General features: G+C 40.9%; 1 protein-coding gene and 1 non-coding gene across 6 annotated transcripts in view; one reads left to right on the top strand and one right to left on the bottom strand.

Annotated features, from left to right (window-relative positions):
* LOC139557318 (band 4.1-like protein 1) overlaps positions 1-18,665 on the bottom strand; it is a 107,525-nt gene that overhangs the window by 43,335 nt on the left and 45,525 nt on the right. For all 5 annotated transcript variants that reach the window (XM_071371966.1, XM_071371963.1, XM_071371964.1 and 2 more), the window contains exons 5-6: positions 10,220-10,262; positions 9,965-10,040 (exon numbers count right to left, since the gene is read on the bottom strand). In XM_071371966.1, coding sequence (XP_071228067.1) covers positions 9,965-10,040; positions 10,220-10,262 — 119 coding nt within the window. The remainder of the gene's footprint in view (positions 1-9,964; positions 10,041-10,219; positions 10,263-18,665) is intronic.
* Positions 5,474-5,527, top strand: LOC139558046 (U7 small nuclear RNA). Its single transcript, XR_011671538.1, has one exon. It is a non-coding gene; the product is annotated as a U7 small nuclear RNA (small nuclear RNA).

Below are 18,665 nucleotides of genomic sequence, written 5' to 3'. Positions count from 1 at the left end.
TGGAGTAACAAAACAGGTTCCAGACAATCCAGAATAGATTTTTGGCTTATATCCAAATGTATTGGTAGTGAGTCTGTTACTACAAATATTTGTACTGCTCCCCTCACAGACCATAGGGCCATTTACATTGATATCAAAATATTTATCCCTGATACCAACCTTGGTAGAGCATCCTACTGGAAGCTAAATAGCTCATTATTAAATAATGATATAGTTAAATTTGAGGTTAAAGATCTGCTCTCACACTTTTGGGAAAGGGCTTGTGAAGAAAAATCTTATTGCAAGAACTGGGAGCTCTTTAAATTTGAGGTGTCCAAATACCTTAGAAAATATGGTAGTAATCTTGCTAAGACCAGAAGAGCTGAGGAGGAAAAGGTGATCATTAAGATAACTTCCCTTTCTCAGAGGTCCCCAGCCGGCCTCTCGGGGGAGGAGAAGATGGAACTAATTGAGTTACAAAATAAACTGGATAATATATATAGATTAAAAGCAGAAGGAGCCTTTATTAGATCTAGGAAAAAATGGATTGAGGAGGGAGAACAGAATTCATCCTATTTCTTTAGACTTGAGAAATTTCACTCTAAAAATAACACTATCCATAAAGTAAACATTGGTGGTGTTATTACAGATGACCAAAAATGTATCGCTAAATACTGTAGCAATTTTTACAGAAAATTGTATAGCTCTACATACTGTCAGGAATCCACAGATATGTTTTTTAACTCACTGAATAATGTTCACTCTATCAGTGATATATAATCTAAACAGTGTGATGAACCCATCAAAGTTGAAGAGATTATAGAGTCTATCAAACATCTAAAGAACAATAAATCACCAGGTGTTGATGGAATTACATTAGAATTTTACAAATTATTTTCTGAACAAGTAGCTCCCTTCCTATTTGAAGTCTTTTTAGAGAGTATTAAAAACAATGTTCTCCCTCCTACAATGAGTCAGGGGTTAATAACACTGATACCTAAGCTTAAAAAATAAGTGCTGCTCATCGATAACTGGTGTCCAATTTGTCTTCTTAATAATGACTATAAGATACTAGCCTTACTACTTGCAAAAATAATTAAAGAAGTCCTGGATGCAATCATTGAAGTCTGGCTTCATGAGGAACAGACATATTTCTAACCATGTCAGACTAGTATTAGACATACTTGACTACTCAGACCTAATAACCGAGGATAGCTTCATATTATTTTTTAGATTTTTATAAAGCATTTGACACAGTAGAGCATCAGTTTCTCTTCCACTCCCTTGAGAGACTTGGCTTTGAGGATTTTTTTCTGTAAGGCTATTAAGACGCTCTATGCAAATGGTAACAGCTCTATCGAATTGAAATATGGCACCTCACCTAGATTTGAGTTAAAGAGAGGAATTAGGCAAGGTTGTCCTATCTCTCCGTACCTGTTTTTATTAATCACCCAACTTCTTGCAAATTCTTTAAATAATAGTCCTGTACAAGGTATTTCCATAGCTGGTAAAGAAATTATTATAAGCCAGCTGGCTGACAAGACTACACTTTTTCTGAAAGACGCTAACCAAATTCCCATATTGATCAATGTGATACAATCCTTTTCCAAAGCGTCTGGGCTATATCTTAACATTGATAAATGTGAACTCATAGCTGTCAAAGATTGTGTGACACCTTCATATTATGGTATTCCAGTAAAAGAATAACTTACATATTTAGGCATAACCATTACAAAGGATCAGATGTCTAGAAGCTTACTAAATTTTAACCCTCTTATTAAAAAAACCCAGAAGAAGCTAAATCAATGGCTACAGAGGGACTTATCTTTAAAAGGTAGAGTCCTAATAACCAAGGCTGAAGGTATCTCTAGACTAACATATGGCGCTCTATCTTCATATCTTGACAGTAAAATAAGCAAGGAGATAGACCAGATGCTTTTCAACTTTCTTTGGAGAAACCGTACCCATTACATTAGGAAAACTGTTGTAATGATGTAATGGCTGTTTTCCTCCTCTTCTTCTGAAGAGGAGGTGTAGGGATCGGACCAAAACGCAGCGTGTTGTGAAGACATGATGAATTTATTTAGACCAGACGAACACGAAGTACACTTGAGAAATTACAAATAAACAATAAACGACGTAGACCGACCTGAACATGAGAACTTACATATAAACGAAGAACGCACGAACAGGAACAGACTAGACAAACGAAACAGTCCCATGTGGTAACAAACACTGACACGGAAGACAATCACCCACAACCAAACGGTGTGAACAGCCTACCTTAATATGGTTCTCAATCAGAGGAAACGTCAAACACCTGCCCCTAATTGAGAACCATATCAGGCAACACATTGAACCCAACATAGAAACACATAACATAGACTACCCACCCAGCTCACGCCCTGACCATACTAAACACATACAAAAACAACGGAAAACAGGTCAGGAACGTGACAAATGAACACTTATGAGAATGGTGGGCTGAATGTTCTGGACTTTACTACTTTAAATAATACTTTTAAGATCAATTGGATAAAACAATTCCTTAGAAGACCCACTTCTATCTGGAATTTTATTCCTCATCATGACTTCTCTACTTTTGGTGGCCTTAACTTCATGTTGTTTTGCAATTATAATATTGACAAAGTTCCAGTGAAACTTTCTGCTATTCATCGGCAGGTCTTGTCATGGTCCTTAATTTATAAACACAAATTTTCTCCACACAGATATTATATATGGAATAATCGGGATATATTGTATAAAAATACTTCTTTGTTTTTAGAATATTGGTTCCGAAATAATATCCTATTGGTGAGCCAACTGGTAATTGCAGAGGGTCTTTTACTCAGTTATAAGGAATTCTTATCACTTTACAAGGTCCCTGTAACACATAAATATTTTGCAATTGTTTTAGATCCCATTCACTCAGGTGTTGCTCTGTTATTCAGGAACGTGTCAAGACCTGACCCTCAGAGCCTACCTTCTATTGACCCTGTTGACTCATCAGTAGGAAAGATTTGTTTCTCTTTTGGTCCATTCAACAACAGAGCGATACGAACCTTGTTTCAGCAGGATGTTCTATACCTTATGTCATGCCTTATTGGAATGGATTTATTGATAATATCTGTTGGGGAAAAGTTTGGATGTTGTCACACACATACCTACTTGTTAACAAAATTAAGGAAGTTTCCTTTAAAATTATTCATAAATATTATCCTGCCAACCACTATATGAAGAAGTTTAAGGAAAACATCAACTCAAATTGCTCCTTTTGTAATGACCACCCAGAAACAGTGTCTTTTTTGGCATTGTATTCATGTAAGAAAACTGTGGCAAGACATCAGTAGATTTATAATTGAACACATTTATGAAGATTTTACACTATTGTGGAGAGATGTACTGCTTGGATTCTTTACATACGATAGAAATAAGCTGAAACATTTTTATGTAATTCATTTCATTATTCTTTTGGCCAAATTTCATATACACAAATGTAAATTTACAAACAAAAAAACACATTTTCTTACCCTACAAAAAGAAATTGAACTGTATTTTAAGACAACTAAATACTCTACTAACAAAAAAGCTGTTAGAATTATAAGTGTATGAATGTCCCTTAAGGTCCTTGTGTAATTGTAATGTGATATTGTACCCCCTAGCTCAATTGTCCATTGTATATAATCTATGTATACTTGTGTTCCCTCATGTACTTTCTGTATTGATTTGTTGTTAATAAAAAATAAATATATATATTTTTAAAAACCTGTCACCAGCGTTACGCGCATAATGACACTCACCTGGACTCCATCACCTCCTTGATTACCTGCCCTTTATATGTCACTCCCTTTGGTTTCTTCTCCAGTCGTCATTGTTATTGTTTCATGTCGGTGCACTGTTTGTGTTTCTTGTTGTGTTCATTTATTAATTAAATGTATTCACTCCCTGAACTTGCTTCCCGACTTTCAGCGTACATCGTTGCATGCGCACTGTCCCCAGCATCGCGTGCTGACCAGTGCGAGGCAGGCGGCCTGTTCCTGACCTTGCACATTTGCATGGCACCTTCTGCATTAAAATGCTAAAATGGCTTGCCTGATATTAGGCTTTATTTGTTGCGTGACAACCTTTGTAATTTGCTAGGTTATTATCTATGCGCTGTTGAAAATTGTGTTTTACCGGAATAAAAGTAAGCTACCGGAGATACAACTCTCATCTGGTTATACCTGCTGAACAGGGTTTACAATATATTGTATTTTAATTGTTCAGGTTCATCAGCAATAATTTTGGTAGTTTTGCGTTAAACAATCAGTGTATACGGTAATGTTTTGATAGACAGGGCAAAGTTGATAATTTCATAATGAGGAAAGCAATCAGTTTTACGAGGCGCACTGCATGGCCGAAGCAAGAGGAGAAGAGAAGATCATTCCATAAAAACGGTCAAAATCAGAAGGGGGTGAAATCCAAAGTTGTGCTATATCTTCATTGGCTATGTCATAGCTGATTTGTAAACGATAAATATTGATACATTACTAGCTCAACGTAATCTGACAAAATGACAAATTCATTCGTGGGAGATGGTGATTTCAGAACCAAAGTGGGGGGACAAAAAAACATAGGCTTAATTGTCCCCCCCCTATTCTCCCAGAGTGCAAAGAACCTTGGCATGACCCTGGAGAACAACACTCTGTCTTCTGCAAACATCAAAGCAGAGTACATCTGTAGAATATGGCCTTTCCTCAGACAGGAGGAGCCGCAGGTCCAAATCCAGGCACTTGTCAACTCCCATCTAGACTACTGCAACTCTCTGCTGACTGGTCTCCCCGCTTGTGCCACCAAATCCATGCACCGCGCTCCTCCACACACTCCACTGGCTTCCAGTCTAAGCTCGCATCATCTTCAAGACCCTGGTGCTTGCCTATGGAGTTGTAAAGGGAACTGCCCCTGCTTACCGTCAGGCTATGCTCAAATCCCAACCCGACTACTCCATTCCAACACCACTGGTCTCTTGGCCCTCCTACCCCTACAGGAGGGCAGCTCCCACTCAGCCTAACCAAAGCTCTTCACTGTCCTGGCACCCCAATGGTGAAACAAGCTTCCCCCTAAAGTCAGACAGCGGAGTCCCTGCCCATCTTCCGAAAACGTATGAACCCTACCTCTTTGAAGAGAATCTAAAATAACTCTCATGCCCACGGAGTAAAAAAAATATTTAAAAAAATCCAGACTACAAATAAAGTGTGATCTACTATTCTACACACTGTAGTATCCCTTGATAGTGTAGTACTTACTATATACTTTTTTGTATACTGTAGAACAGTAATACTACATTACTCATTTGCATATACCCCACCCATTCCCATCTCCCATATCCCAATTTGTGCCACCCATGAGTGAGAAACCTACATGCAAAGTATAGACCATATATTGTGTTATATGTTACATGTTATAGAACTATCTGTTTAGACGCCAGTCCTACCTACCTATCTAAAGGTTATGGAAATGATGCTCTTTTAGTATTTGTCCAGTAGGTTTCCTCAAGGAGAAAGCCCCTACTTCTATGTCAAAGATTAGTGATGGGAAAACAAGGCTTTCTGAAGCCTATGGTGGCTCTCACCAAATCGTGCCGAAAAACGGTTCATTACTCTGAGCTTTTAACACAATGCACATTAGTGACACCTGCTGGTCAGCAATTAACAGAAGCATTTGATGTTCAGATCTAAGTTTTGACCAAGGCATTTATCAAAACTCTGTGGTACAGCGGTTAGTCATGGGTTTTGAACACCTAAACAGTTATAATATGAGGTTAGCATCTTTCATCCTTTTATTTGCCTCCAAGTTTGTTTTAAAAACTGTATATCCATGGCATTATTTAGGATGCAACAAAAGCTTATCATACTAAATTAAACAAATTCTAAGAACAACAATATGCAGATAGTGTGGTTTCACATCATCTCCCAGACAAAAACGTTGCCTTCACTGGGAGATGATTGTGGACTACAGGAAAAGGAGGACCGAGCACTCCCCCATTCTCATCGACGGGGCTGTAGTGGAGCAGGTTGAGAGCTTCAAGTTCCTTGGCGTCCACATCACCAACAAACTAACATGGTCCAAGCACACCAAGACAGTTGTGAAGAGGGCACGACAAAACCTAATCCCCCCTCAGGAGACTGAAAAGATTTGTCATGGGTCCTCAGATCCTCAAAAGGTTTTACAGCTGCACCATCGAGAGCATCCTGATGGGCTGCATCACTGCCTGGTATGGCAACTGCTCGGCCTCCGACCACAAGGCACTACTAGGGTAGTGCGTATGGCCCAGTACATCACCGGGGCCAAGCTTCCTGCCATCCAGGACCTCTATACCAGGCGGTGTCAGAGGAAGGCTCTAAAAATTGTCAAAGACTCCAGCCACCCTAGTCATAGACTGTTCTCTCTGCTACCGCACGGCAAGTGGTACCGGAGCGCCAAGTCTAGGTCCAAGAGGCTTCTAAACAGCCTCTACCCCCAAGCCATAAGACTCCATAAGACACCTCCCCCCCCCCCCCCTCTACGCTGCTGCTACTCTGTTATTATCTATGCATAGTCACTTTAATAACTCTACCAACATGTACATATTACCTCAATTACCTCGACAACGGTGCCCCTGCACAATGACTCTGTACCGGTAACCCCTGTATATAGCCCCACCATTGTTATTTTACTGCTGCTCTTTAATTATTTGTTATTCTTATCTCTTACTTTTTTGGGGGGTTTTCTTAGAACTGCATTGTTGGTTAAGGGCTTGTAAGTAAGCATTTCCCTATAAAGTCTACACCTGCTGTATTTGGCGCATGTGACGAATAGAATTTGATTTGATTCGACCCTATGTTTTATAATCTGAGAAATCGATGGCTCGCTACCCTACCTGCAGAGCTACCAGTCAGGTGCTCTGGTCTTGAAATAAAAGCTACATTTGCAAATACTGTCTCCGGTAGAGGTGAGTGTTTGAAAGCAACTCGGCATCAGAAAAAGCATCAGTGGGATCTCGCAACATTTTGAAAAAGCACTTGATCAAACTAAGCTTTGGACGTCATTGATCATGATACAGGTATCAGTACTTTTGTATCAGATCAGACTGCTTTGAAAATGTTACGCAAGCCTGGAAGTGTCGGTATTGTACATCCCATCACTATCAAAGATAATAAAACAAAAACACTATAGTAAATACCACAGTAATGTCCACAAAAACACTACAGTGGTTACTGTAGCATCTATATTCTTATAGTTTTTTTACTCCCTTATTCTCCCTAATTTTGATCTTGTCTCATTGCTGCAACTCCCCAACGGGCTCGGGAGGCGAAGGTCCTCCGAAACATCGAAATAATGTGTCGGAGGAAACACAGTTCAACTGACAACCGTGGTCAGCCTTCAGGTGCCCGGCCAGCCACAAGGAGTCGCTAGAGCGAGATGAGCCAAGTAAAGCACCCCTGGCCAAACCCTCCCCTAATCCAGACGACGCTGGGCCAATTGTGCGCTGCCCCACGGGAGTATAGTATTTATACTATAATAAACTGTAAATACTACAGTATATTACAGTGATGTCTGCAACAACACTACAGTAAATACTACAGTATTGTCACGCCCTGACCATAGAGAGCTTTTTATTCTCTATGTTGGTTAGGTCGGGGTGTGACTAGGGTGTGTCATCGAGGTGATTATGTTTCTATGTTGGCCAGGTATGGTTCCCAATCAGAGGCAGCTGTTTGTCGTTGTCTCTGATTGGGGATCATATTTAGGCAGCCATTTCCCCTTTGTGCTTTGTGGGATCTTGACTATGTATAGTTGCCTGTGAGCACTATAGCAGCTTCACGTTTTGTTTTGCTGTGAGTTTCACATAGTAATAAAAAGATGTGGAACCCAGATCACGCTGCGCTTTGGTCCAGTTATTCTAACGATCGTGACAAGTATACTACAGTCATGTCCCAAACACCACAGTAAATTCCGCAAAAACACTACAGTGAATAACACAGTAAAGTCAGAGAAAACATTACAGTGAACAATATATTATATACAGTTCAAATCGGAAGTTTACATACACTTAGGTTGGAGTCATTAAAACTTGTTTTTCAACCACTCCACAAACTATAGTTTTGGTAAGTTGGGTAGGACATCTACAAGTCATTTTCCAATCAGTTGTTTACAGACAGATTATTTCACTTATAATTCACTGTTTCACAATTCCAGTGGGTCAGAAGTTTACATACACTAAGTTGACTGTGCCTTTAAACAGCTTGCAAAATTCCAGAAAAGTATGTCATGGCTTTAGAAGCTTCTGATAGGCTAATTGACATCATTTGAGTCAATTGGAGGTGTACCTGTGGATGTATTTCAAGGCCTACCTTCAAACTCAGTGCATCTTTGCTTGACATCATGGGAAAATCAAGAGAAATCAGCCAAGACCTCAGAAGAAAAATTGTAGACCTCCACAAGTCTGGTTCATCCTTGGGAGCAATTTCCAACTGCCTGAAGGTACCACGTTCATCTGTACAAACAATAGTACGCAAGTATAAACACCATGGGACCACGCAGCCGTCATACTGCTCAGGAAGGAGACGCGTTCTGTCTCCTAGAGATGAATGTACTTTGGTGTGACAAGTGCAAATCAATCCCAGAACAACAGCAAAGGGCCTTGTGAAGATGCTGGAGGAAACAGGAACAAAAGTATCTATATCCACAGTAAAACAAGTCCTATATCGACATAACCTGAAAGGCCGCTCAGCAAGGAAGAAGCCACTGCTCCAAAACCACCATAAAAAAAGCCAGACTATGGTTTGCAACTGCACATGGGGACAAACTTTTTGGAGAAATGTCCTCTGGTCTGATGAAACAAAAATATAACTGTTTGGCCATAATGACCATCGTTTGGAGGAAAAAGGGGGAGGCTTGCAAGCCGAAGAACAGCATCCCAACCGTGAAGCACGGGGGTGGCAGCATCATGTTGTGGGGGTGCTTTGCTGCAGGAGAAATGGTGCACTTCACGAAATAGATGGCATCATGAGGCAGGACAATTATGTGGATATATTGAAGCAACATCTCAAGACATCAGTCAGGAAGTTAAAGCTTGGTAGGAAATGCGTCTTCCAAATGGACAATGACCCCAAGCATACTTCCAAAGATTTGGCGCAATGGCTTAAGGACAACAAAGTCAAGGTATTGGAGTGTCCATCACAAAGCCATGACCTTAATCCCATAGAAAATTTGTGGGCAGAACTAAAAAAGCATGTGCGAGCAAGGAGGCCTACAAACCTGACTCAGTTACACCAGCTCTGTCAGGAGGAATGGGATAAAATTCACCCAACTTATTGTGGGAAGCTTGTGGAAGGCTATCCGAAACATTTGACCCAAGTTAAACAATTTAAAGGCAATGCTACCAAATACTAATTGTGTGTTGGTAAACTTCTGACCCACTAGGAATGTGATGAAAGAAATAAAGCTGCAATAAATCATTATCTCTACTATTATTCTGACATTTCACATTCTTATAATAAAGTGGTGATCCTAACTGACCTAAGACAGGGAATTTTTACTAGTATTAAATGTCAGGAATTGTGAAAAACTGAGTTTAAAGGTATTTGGCTAAGGTGAATGTAAACCTCCGACTTCAACTGTATATATAATAATACTACAGTATTTATACCATAGTATACTATGGAAGTTTTGCATGGCAATTTGCAATGACTTCTGGCTTGATTTAACTAATTTATGCAGTTCAAGTGCGGTGATTGGTTAAAATTGCGAGCCCTGTTTTTGTAGTGCAGTGATCACACAATTTTATGAAGTAATAATTGCAGACTGTTTTATGCGGTAATAGTGGTCAAATTTGCAAGCCCTAGCATAAATCGCAAAATCCTGGAGGGACTGGTTATTATCAATAAAGGCAGTTAGACATCAAATCTGACTTCCATAGTATATTTAGTAGATGTTGTTGCTGTTGATTATGATCCAAACCCACCTGGTGATGTCTTCAGTGAGCTGAGATGGGTCAGGGGGATAAAACTTGACAGCAAAGCCGAAATGCCATGAGCCAACTGTGGATAAACGACACACAGTCAGCACTCTGTGTGTGTGTGTGTGTGTGTGTGTGTGTGTGTGTGTGTGTGTGTGTGTGTGTGTGTGTGTGTGTGTGTGTGTGTGTGTGTGTGTGTGTGTGTGTGTGTGTGTGTGTGTGTGTGTGTGTGTGTGTGTATACATGCGTGGTCACACTAACTTCGGATTTGCTTCTTGATCTCCTTTGACGGGTCCAGCCAATTCTGAAAGAAAGAATGGGGAAATCCCCTTGAGAACAACACACAGCAAAAAAAACAGCCAATGCCCCTGTCTTCGAAAACCCTGTCAGAGAGCTAACTACTGCACTGACTCCTCTCTTCCAAAGCCATCTCCTCTATTGGGGGCAAAATGCATCCACAAAGCAAAAGGAAATAAATGCCTCGGTAAACCAGCAATGCCTTAAAGTAACTTCCCAGTGTTCCAGATTTCTATGAAATATGATCTATAATTAATTACAATATGAATTAATAAATGTTCTTCCTAAAATGCCAATTAAAGATGTTAAAAGTTACTCTCTGTGCCCCTGCTTGCCCTGTTAGGAACAAAAAGAATGTGGGCATATACCAGTCAAAAACAGATGATTTGCCAGCTCAGCTAACCAGACACGCATGCACTTGGATATTTCAAATTAGCTACCAAGTCCGAGTCCCACCTGTGGAAGGCTGCCCAGCTGCACATGCACTTGTCATTTTTACCCATGCCGAAGGCTGCAGCTTGTAAACCAATTTAAATAGCTAGTATGGATGGGTTCAGATTTTGGATACGCATAATGGAACTACTAGGAATCTTTAACTATAGCAACAATAAATGCAGATTGATTATTTCACAAACATGAGTCGTTTCTGTCCATTGCTTTATCACCATTGCGGAAATTGTTGTTGTTAGTTAGCTAGCTAGTCACAATTGCAACACAATTGCAACACCCACCCATAGCAGGTGCTCCAGCAGGTATATTTCACTGGTCATCCCCAAAGCCAACACTTCTTTTGCCCGCCTTTCCTTCCAGTTCTCTGCTGCCAATGACTGGAACGAATTGCAAAAATCACTGAAGCTGGAGTCTTATATCTCCCTCTCTAACTTTAAGCATCAGCTGTCAGAGCAGCTTACCAATCACTGTACCTGTACATAGCCAATCTGTAAATAGCACACCCAACTACCTCATCCCCATATTATTACTTACCATCTTGCTCTTTTGCACCCCAGTATCTCTACTTGCACATCATCATCTGCACATCTATCACTCCAGTGTTAATGCTAAATTGTAATTATACGCATCTATGGCCTATTTATTGCCTACCTCCCTACTCTTCTACATTTGCACACACTGTACATAGATTTTTCTATTGTGTTATTGACTGTATGTTTGTTAATGTGTAACTCTGTGTTGTTCTTTTTGTTTTGCTTTGCTTTATCAGTTGTAAATGAGAACTTGTTCTCAACTGGCCTACCTGGTTAAATAAAGGTGAAATAAAAATAAATAAATAAACTAGCTTACTGCTGAAACCTAAGTCAGTCAACAACAGCTAACTGGGCCATTCCATAAAAATAGTGCCTTTACGTCCTTGTGAAATTATGTGTGTACATTTTGACAAAACACTTAATTTAACAGTTGGATCACATACAGTGCATTCGGGAAGTATTCAGACCCCTTCACTTTTTCCACATTTTGTTACGTATTCTACGTATTACGTATTACGTATTCATTTTGTTACTTATTCTAAAATTAATTAAATACACTACCGTTCAAAAGTTTGGGGTCACTTAAAAATGTCCTTGTTTTTGAAAGAAAAGCAATGAAAGAAAAGCACCTCACAAGACCTCAACTGGCAGCTTCATTAAATAGTACCCACAAAACACCAGTCTCAATGTCAACAGTGAAGAGGCGACTCCGGGATGCTGGCCTTCTCGGCAGAGTTGCAAAGAAAAAGCCATATCTCAGACTGGCCAATAAAAATAAAATATTAAGATGGGCAATCGAACACAGACACTGGACAGAGGAACTCTGCCTAGAAGGTCGCAATTGTAAATGAGAACGTGTTCTCAATTTGCCTACCTGGTTAAATAAAGGTTAAATAAAATAAAAATAAAATAAAGGTCAGCATCCCGGAGTCGCCTCTTCACTGTTGACATTGAGACTGGTGTTTTGCGGGTACTATTTAATGAAGCTGCCAGTTGAGGACTTGTGAGGCGTCTGTTTCTCAAACTAGACACTCTAATGTACTTGTCCTTGTCCTTGTGCTCAGTTGTGCACCGGGGCCTCCCACTCCTCTTTCTATTCTGGTTAGAGACAGTTTGCGCTGTTCTGTGAAGGGAGTAGTACACAGCGTTGTACGAGATCTTCAGTTTCTTGGCAATTTCTCACATGGAATCGCCTTCATTTCTCAGAACAAGAATAGACTGACGAGTTTCAGAAGAAAGTTCTTTGTTTCTGGTCATTTTGAGCCTGTAATCGAACCCACAAATGCTGATGTTCCAGATACTCAAATAGTCTAAAGAAGGCCAGTTTTATTTCTTCTTTAATCAGTACAACAGTTTTCAGCTGTGCTAACATAATTGGAAAAGTGCTTTCTAATGATCAATTTGCCTTTTAAAATGATAAACTTGAATTAGCTAACACAACGTGCCATTGGAACGCAGGAGTGATGGTTGCTGATAATGGGCCTCTGCCCGCCTATGTAGATATTCCATTAAAAATCTGCCGTTTCCAGCTACAATAGTCATTTACTACATTAACAATTCCCCACAATGACAAAGCAAAAACAGGTTTTATTTTTGCAAATTTATTTAAAAAAAACGGAAATAATACATTTCGGTTGCATGCATTTAGCTTTACTAGCATTTGAAAGCAGTTGGAGGCCGCGGAAGGAGTGTTGTATGGCATTGAAGCTCGTTTGGAGGTTTGTTAACACAGTGTTCAAAGAAGGGCCAGATGTACACAGAATGGTGTTGTCTGCGTAGAGGTGGATCAGAGAATCACCAGCAGCAAGAGCGACATCCTTGATATATACAAAGAAAAGAGTCAGCAAGAGGGGAAAGAGGTGCAGCCTTGTTGACGACTGTGCGCGTGTGTGGACAATTTTAAGTATTAGTGATTTAGACACTGAGGAACTTGAAGCTCTCGACCCGCTCCACTCCAGCCCCGTCGATGTGAATGGAGGCATCTTCGCCCTGTTTCCTGCAGTCCACGATCAGCTACTTGGTCTTACTGACGTTGAGGGAAAGGTTTTGATCCGGCACCACACTGCCAGGTCACTGAACTCCTCCGTGTAGGCTATCTCATCGTCACCGGTGTGTGGCCACACAGTTGTGCGAGTTGTGCGTGGCCACACAGTCGTGGGTGAACAGGGAGTACAGGACAGGGCTAAGCACACACCCCTGTTGGGCCCCTGTGTTGAGGATTAGCATGGCTGAGGTGATGTTGCCTACCCTCACCACCTGGGGACAGCCCGTCAGGAAGTCTAGGATCCAGTTACAGAGGGAAGTGTTCAGTCACAGGGTCCTAAGCTTGGTGACGAGCTTGGAAGGGACAATGGTGTTGAACGCTGAGCTGTAGTGAACAGTATTCTCACATATGTATTCCTCTTATCCAGGTGGGTAAGAGCACTGTGGAGAGCAATTGAGATTGTGTTGTCTATGGGCCTGTTGGGGTGGTGTATAAATTGGAGTGGGTCTAGGGTGTCTGGGATGATGGAGTTGATGTGAGCCATAACCAGCCTCTCAAAGCACTTCATGATTACAGTTGTGAGTGCTACATGGCAGTAGTCATTGTGGCAATAAGCCTTAGAGTTCTTGGGAACAGGAATGATGGTAGTCATCTTAAAATATGTGGGAATTACTGACTGGGACAAGGAGAGGTTGAAAATTACTGTGAATATGCCTGCCAGGTGTTCTGAGAATGCTCTGAGAACACGCACTGGAATACTGTGTTGATCTGATTAAAGACCTTATTCAAATCGGCCTCGGAGAGTCAGATCAACCAGTCCTCTGGGTCGGTGGCGGCCCTTACACCCAGCACGATGTTGTGATTGTCGAGAGTGCATAAAATGCATTGAGTTCGTCTCGAAGAGAGTCATCGTTGGGCAGATCACAGCTGAGTCTTCATTTGTAATCTGTAATGGACTGTAGCCCTTGCGGCGGAGCCTCTGTAATATGATTCTACCTGATTCTACCTTATTGCCACAGTATATTGTCCTTTTGCTCGTTTGATGACTCTGCGGAGGTCATAGCACTTGTTCCTGTCCTCAGCCGTAGCCTCAGGGTTGTCTGCGATAGCCCTGTCTGTGGTAGCCCTGTCTCTTAGTTTAGACTCTAAACTTTAGAGCCAACCTCTGTGTTAATCCAGGCCTTTTGATTGGGGAAAGCAGCAAACCTTGACTTCGACAAAGCATTTCCTAATGAAGCCGGTGACGGAGGTGGTTAGCTCGTCGATGTTATCAGCGAAGTCTCAAAACATATTCCAATCAGCGCTAGTAAAGCAGTCCTATAACATAATCTCTGATTCTGCTGACCATTTCTCAACGGAGAGAGTCACAGGTACTTCTTGTTTGAGCTTCTGGAAGCAGGAATACGGAGTTATGATCTGATTTGCCAAATGGCGGACGAGGAAGGGCCTTGTATGCTTGCTTGTGGGTTGAATAACAGTGGTCTAGGACTTTATCACCCCTCGTGGCGAAGGAGATGTGTTGATGGAAGTTGGGCATCGCGTGTCTTAATAGCGCAAAATTTAAATCGCCAGCAACCAGAAAAGCAGCCTCCGGATGTAAGTTTTCCTGCTTGTTTATAGCCTCAATGCCAGCTTGTTATTTTTCTTGTCCTGAGGTGGAATTTATGCAACAGTCACGATAACAGCTGAAAATTCCCTCGGGAGGTAGAAGGGTTGGCATTTGACCATCTCATCTCAGTACGGCGCCATACGTGCTTTGGCAGGGAGGCAACGTCAGCATAGCCAACAAATTCCCATGCTTTGGTAAACAGCTGAGGGATGGGGGTGGACAAATGTTACCACTCTCCAATTCATTGATCGAGCTATGGATGCAAGAACTGACCATCCATGAGATCAAAATTATAGTTTTAACCATGTTTTGAAGCTATACCGTGTTTATTTTAAATGTTTGAATTTTTTACAATTGAATTGTCTTCAAACGATAAGAGTAAAACAAGCTGAAACACGATATCTACAAAAGTATGTGGACACCCCCTCAAATGAGTGGACTCTGCTATTTCAGCCACACCAGTCGCTGACAGGTTTATAAAATCAAGCACACAGCCATGCAATCTCCATAGACAAACATTGCCAGTAGATTAGCCTTACTGAAGAGCTCAATGACTTTCAACGTAGCACCGTCATAGGATGTCACCTTCCTACAAGTCAGTTTGTCAAATTTCTGCCCTGCTAGTGCTGCCCCGGTCAACTGGAAGTGCTGTTATTGTGAAGTGGAAATGTCTAGGAGCAACAACGGCTCAGCTGCGGAGTGGTCACACAAGCTCACAGAACGGGACTGCCAAGTGCTGAAGCGAGTAGCGCGTAAAAATCGTCTGTCCTCGGTTGCAACACTCACTACCAAACTGCCTCTGGAAGCAACGTTAGCACAAGAACTGTTTGTCGGGAGCTACATGAAATGGATTTCCATGGCCGAGCAGCCGCACACAAGCCTATGATCACCATACATAATGCCAAGCGTCGGCTGGAGTGATGTAAAGCTCGCAGCCATTGTACTCTGGATCAGTGGAAACGCATTCTCTGGAGTAATAAATCACGCTCCGACATCTGGCAGTAAGACGGACAAATCTGGTTTGGTGGATGCCAGGAAAACACTACTTACCCGAATGTATAGTACCAACTGTAAAGTTTGGTAGAGGAGGAATAAGGAGCTAGGACCTTTAGTTCCAGTGAAGGGAAACCTTAACGCTACAGCATACAATGACATGCTAGACGATTCTGTGCTTCCAACTTTGTGGCAATAGTTTGGGGAAGGCCCTTTCCTGTTTCAGCATGACAATGCCCCCATGCACAAAGCGAGGTCCATACAGAAATGGATTGTCAAGATCGGTGTGGAAGAACTTAACTGGCCTGCACAGAGCCCTGACCTCAACCCCATCGAATACCTTTGGGATGAATTGGAATGCCAACTACGAGCCAGGCCTAATCGCCCAACATCAGTGCCCGACCTTACTAATGCCCGTGGCTGAATGGAAGCAAGTCCCCGCAGAAATGTTCAAACTTCTAGTGGAAAGCCTTCCAGGAGAGTGGAGGCTGTTATAGCAGCAAAGGGAGGACCAACTCCATATTAATTCTCATGATTTTGGAATGAGATGTTCGATGAGCAGGTGTCCACATAGTTTTGGTCATGTAGTGTATTTTGGGTTCTGATGGGGAAGGACAGTTGAACTAAGCTCATGAAGCATTTAAAAGTGATATTCTTCAACAATCAATGGCTCAAGAATCAAAGTCCAAAAATGTATGTACCAATCCTGGATTGTCTCTTTAATATTCTCAGGGCACAGGAATATAAATGCCAGTTAAGCCCTGTCCACTTAGCTTAATGTCACCGGAGTCTTCTGAGAGATACTTTCTCTATACACTGTGGACCCCATGTGCCACCTTTAAAAGGGCAATCACTTCTAATCACATTTCAAAGGGCAATGGTCTCTTTCCTTCTCTCACCCTGACTGGTCCACTGTGAGGACGGGCAACCACCGCATAGCCCTTTCCTGCAGTCAAATAACCTAGTGGCCTCATGGGTGGAATGTTATAAATAGTTTTCATAATTAATAAACGTTTCTTCCTTTTTTACGCCGAAAATCTGTTGTTTCTATGTTAAACGGTTTTGTTATATTTCAGTCTTCTGTGATGTATATAAAGTGTAATATTGGGATGCAAATTAAAAATGGAATACATTTCAAATCTATATCTGACATCGTACATGTGTCTTCCTTTTTTTAAGCCCATAACCATGTGTGTGAGGTGTATACTTTTGTTTCAAAGTAGATTTGTTTAAGACTACCAAGAAACACTCTGTGTGACCCTGATTTAGACTACTGCAGTAAAAGGTTAATACATTATCTGATTTTTAAGGACAATGTCACCTGCACATGGGTTGTTCCACGAATAGAGTGCCCTCAGACATTATGTGTGTGAATTGTAATAAAACACTAAATGTAACAGTTGGATCACACACTGTACATCTATGCTCTAACTCAGTGTTTCCCAATCTCAGTCCTGTGGACTCCAAGGGGTACACATTTCATTTTTTGCCTTAGCACTACACAGCTGATTTAAATAATAAAAGTTTGATGATGAGTTCTTTATTTAAATCTGCTGTGTTGTGCAAAGGCAAAAAACAAAAAGTCCCCAGGACAGATTTTGGGAAACGCTGCTCTAACTAAACTAAACCATGTTAAAGGGATAGTTTGATATTTTGGCAATGAAGGGTACCATTTTTTTGTCTCTGCGTCTAGTATGAAGGAAGTCAAAGGTAGTTTCACGAGACAATGACTGGAAGTCTTCGGAATCAGCTAAAAATCCAAAATCAAGAACTAATCTTTCAAAATTCAAATAGCTGTGTATTCATTTTAAAGTTGTTTGTTTTCTCTGAAAATCGCCATTTTGGCATGTCCCACGTCATGTTTGTTCTTCTAGAATATTAACTTCCCTGACGACTCATTGTGAATCAAATTCTGCTGCTCTGTCGATTGCTCCATACATCAGTCTGAACATGCCATCCAATAAGTAATTTGTGATGTCAAAATGATGTGATTCTTGATTCATGAAGGCCGTTTCTGGCCCAACCCATCAGTTTCTGAGACCAATCAGAGAGGTCAGAATCTGTTCGCATACTCAAAGAGTCAGGGAGAAAAGAAAACACAGACTTGGAGAAGAAACATAAGGGGGCATGGCGTTTGGCCGGAGCGATGTGGATGGGTAGCCAGGCAAGGTTTTAACCCACTTAACCCAAAGATTTTCCCATGTTTTCTCCATCATTGTAAAGCCCTAGTTATTTAGCTGCTTTGGGAAAGTAATTTCTGAAGATATGTACTTAAGTAATGCCATTACAAATTCATTTACTTTTGTCACTCAAGTTTAAGGTCAACAGTGTAACATGAACTGAACTCTCATTTTAACATGGTAAAACTATTCTTTTGAAAATAGTTTTTCAAAAGAAACATTGAACATCGAATAGTCAAATCATAGTGTAAAAACAGGTGAGTTGGATTTACACTTTTAGGCCATTTTCTGGTGTTTTGTGGTTGGAAACTGAGCGTGTCGAGCATACCACGTCAACCATGTTAACCATAGATAGATATGCTAGAAATGTTTTAAGTTCTAAAATGTCACTTTTATCTTTATTGGTATTCAACCCCCTGAGTCAATGCATGTTACAATCATTGCTGGCAGTGATTACAGCTGTGAATCTTTCTGGGTAAGTCAGTAAGAGCTTTGCACACCTGGATTGAGCAATATTTGCACATTATTTAAAAAATTCTTCAAGCTTTGTCAAGTTGGTTGTTGATCATTGCTAGACAGTCATTTTAAGTCTTTCCAGAGATTTTCAAGCTGATTTAATTCAAAACTGTAACTAGTCATGAACAGTCATCCTTGCTGATGA

This window comes from Salvelinus alpinus, chromosome 28 (assembly GCF_045679555.1).
Source record: "Salvelinus alpinus chromosome 28, SLU_Salpinus.1, whole genome shotgun sequence".
Taxonomy (NCBI): Eukaryota; Metazoa; Chordata; class Actinopteri; order Salmoniformes; family Salmonidae; genus Salvelinus; species Salvelinus alpinus.
Note: the sequence above shows the minus strand (reverse complement) of the source record. Positions and strands in the feature narration are given on the sequence as shown.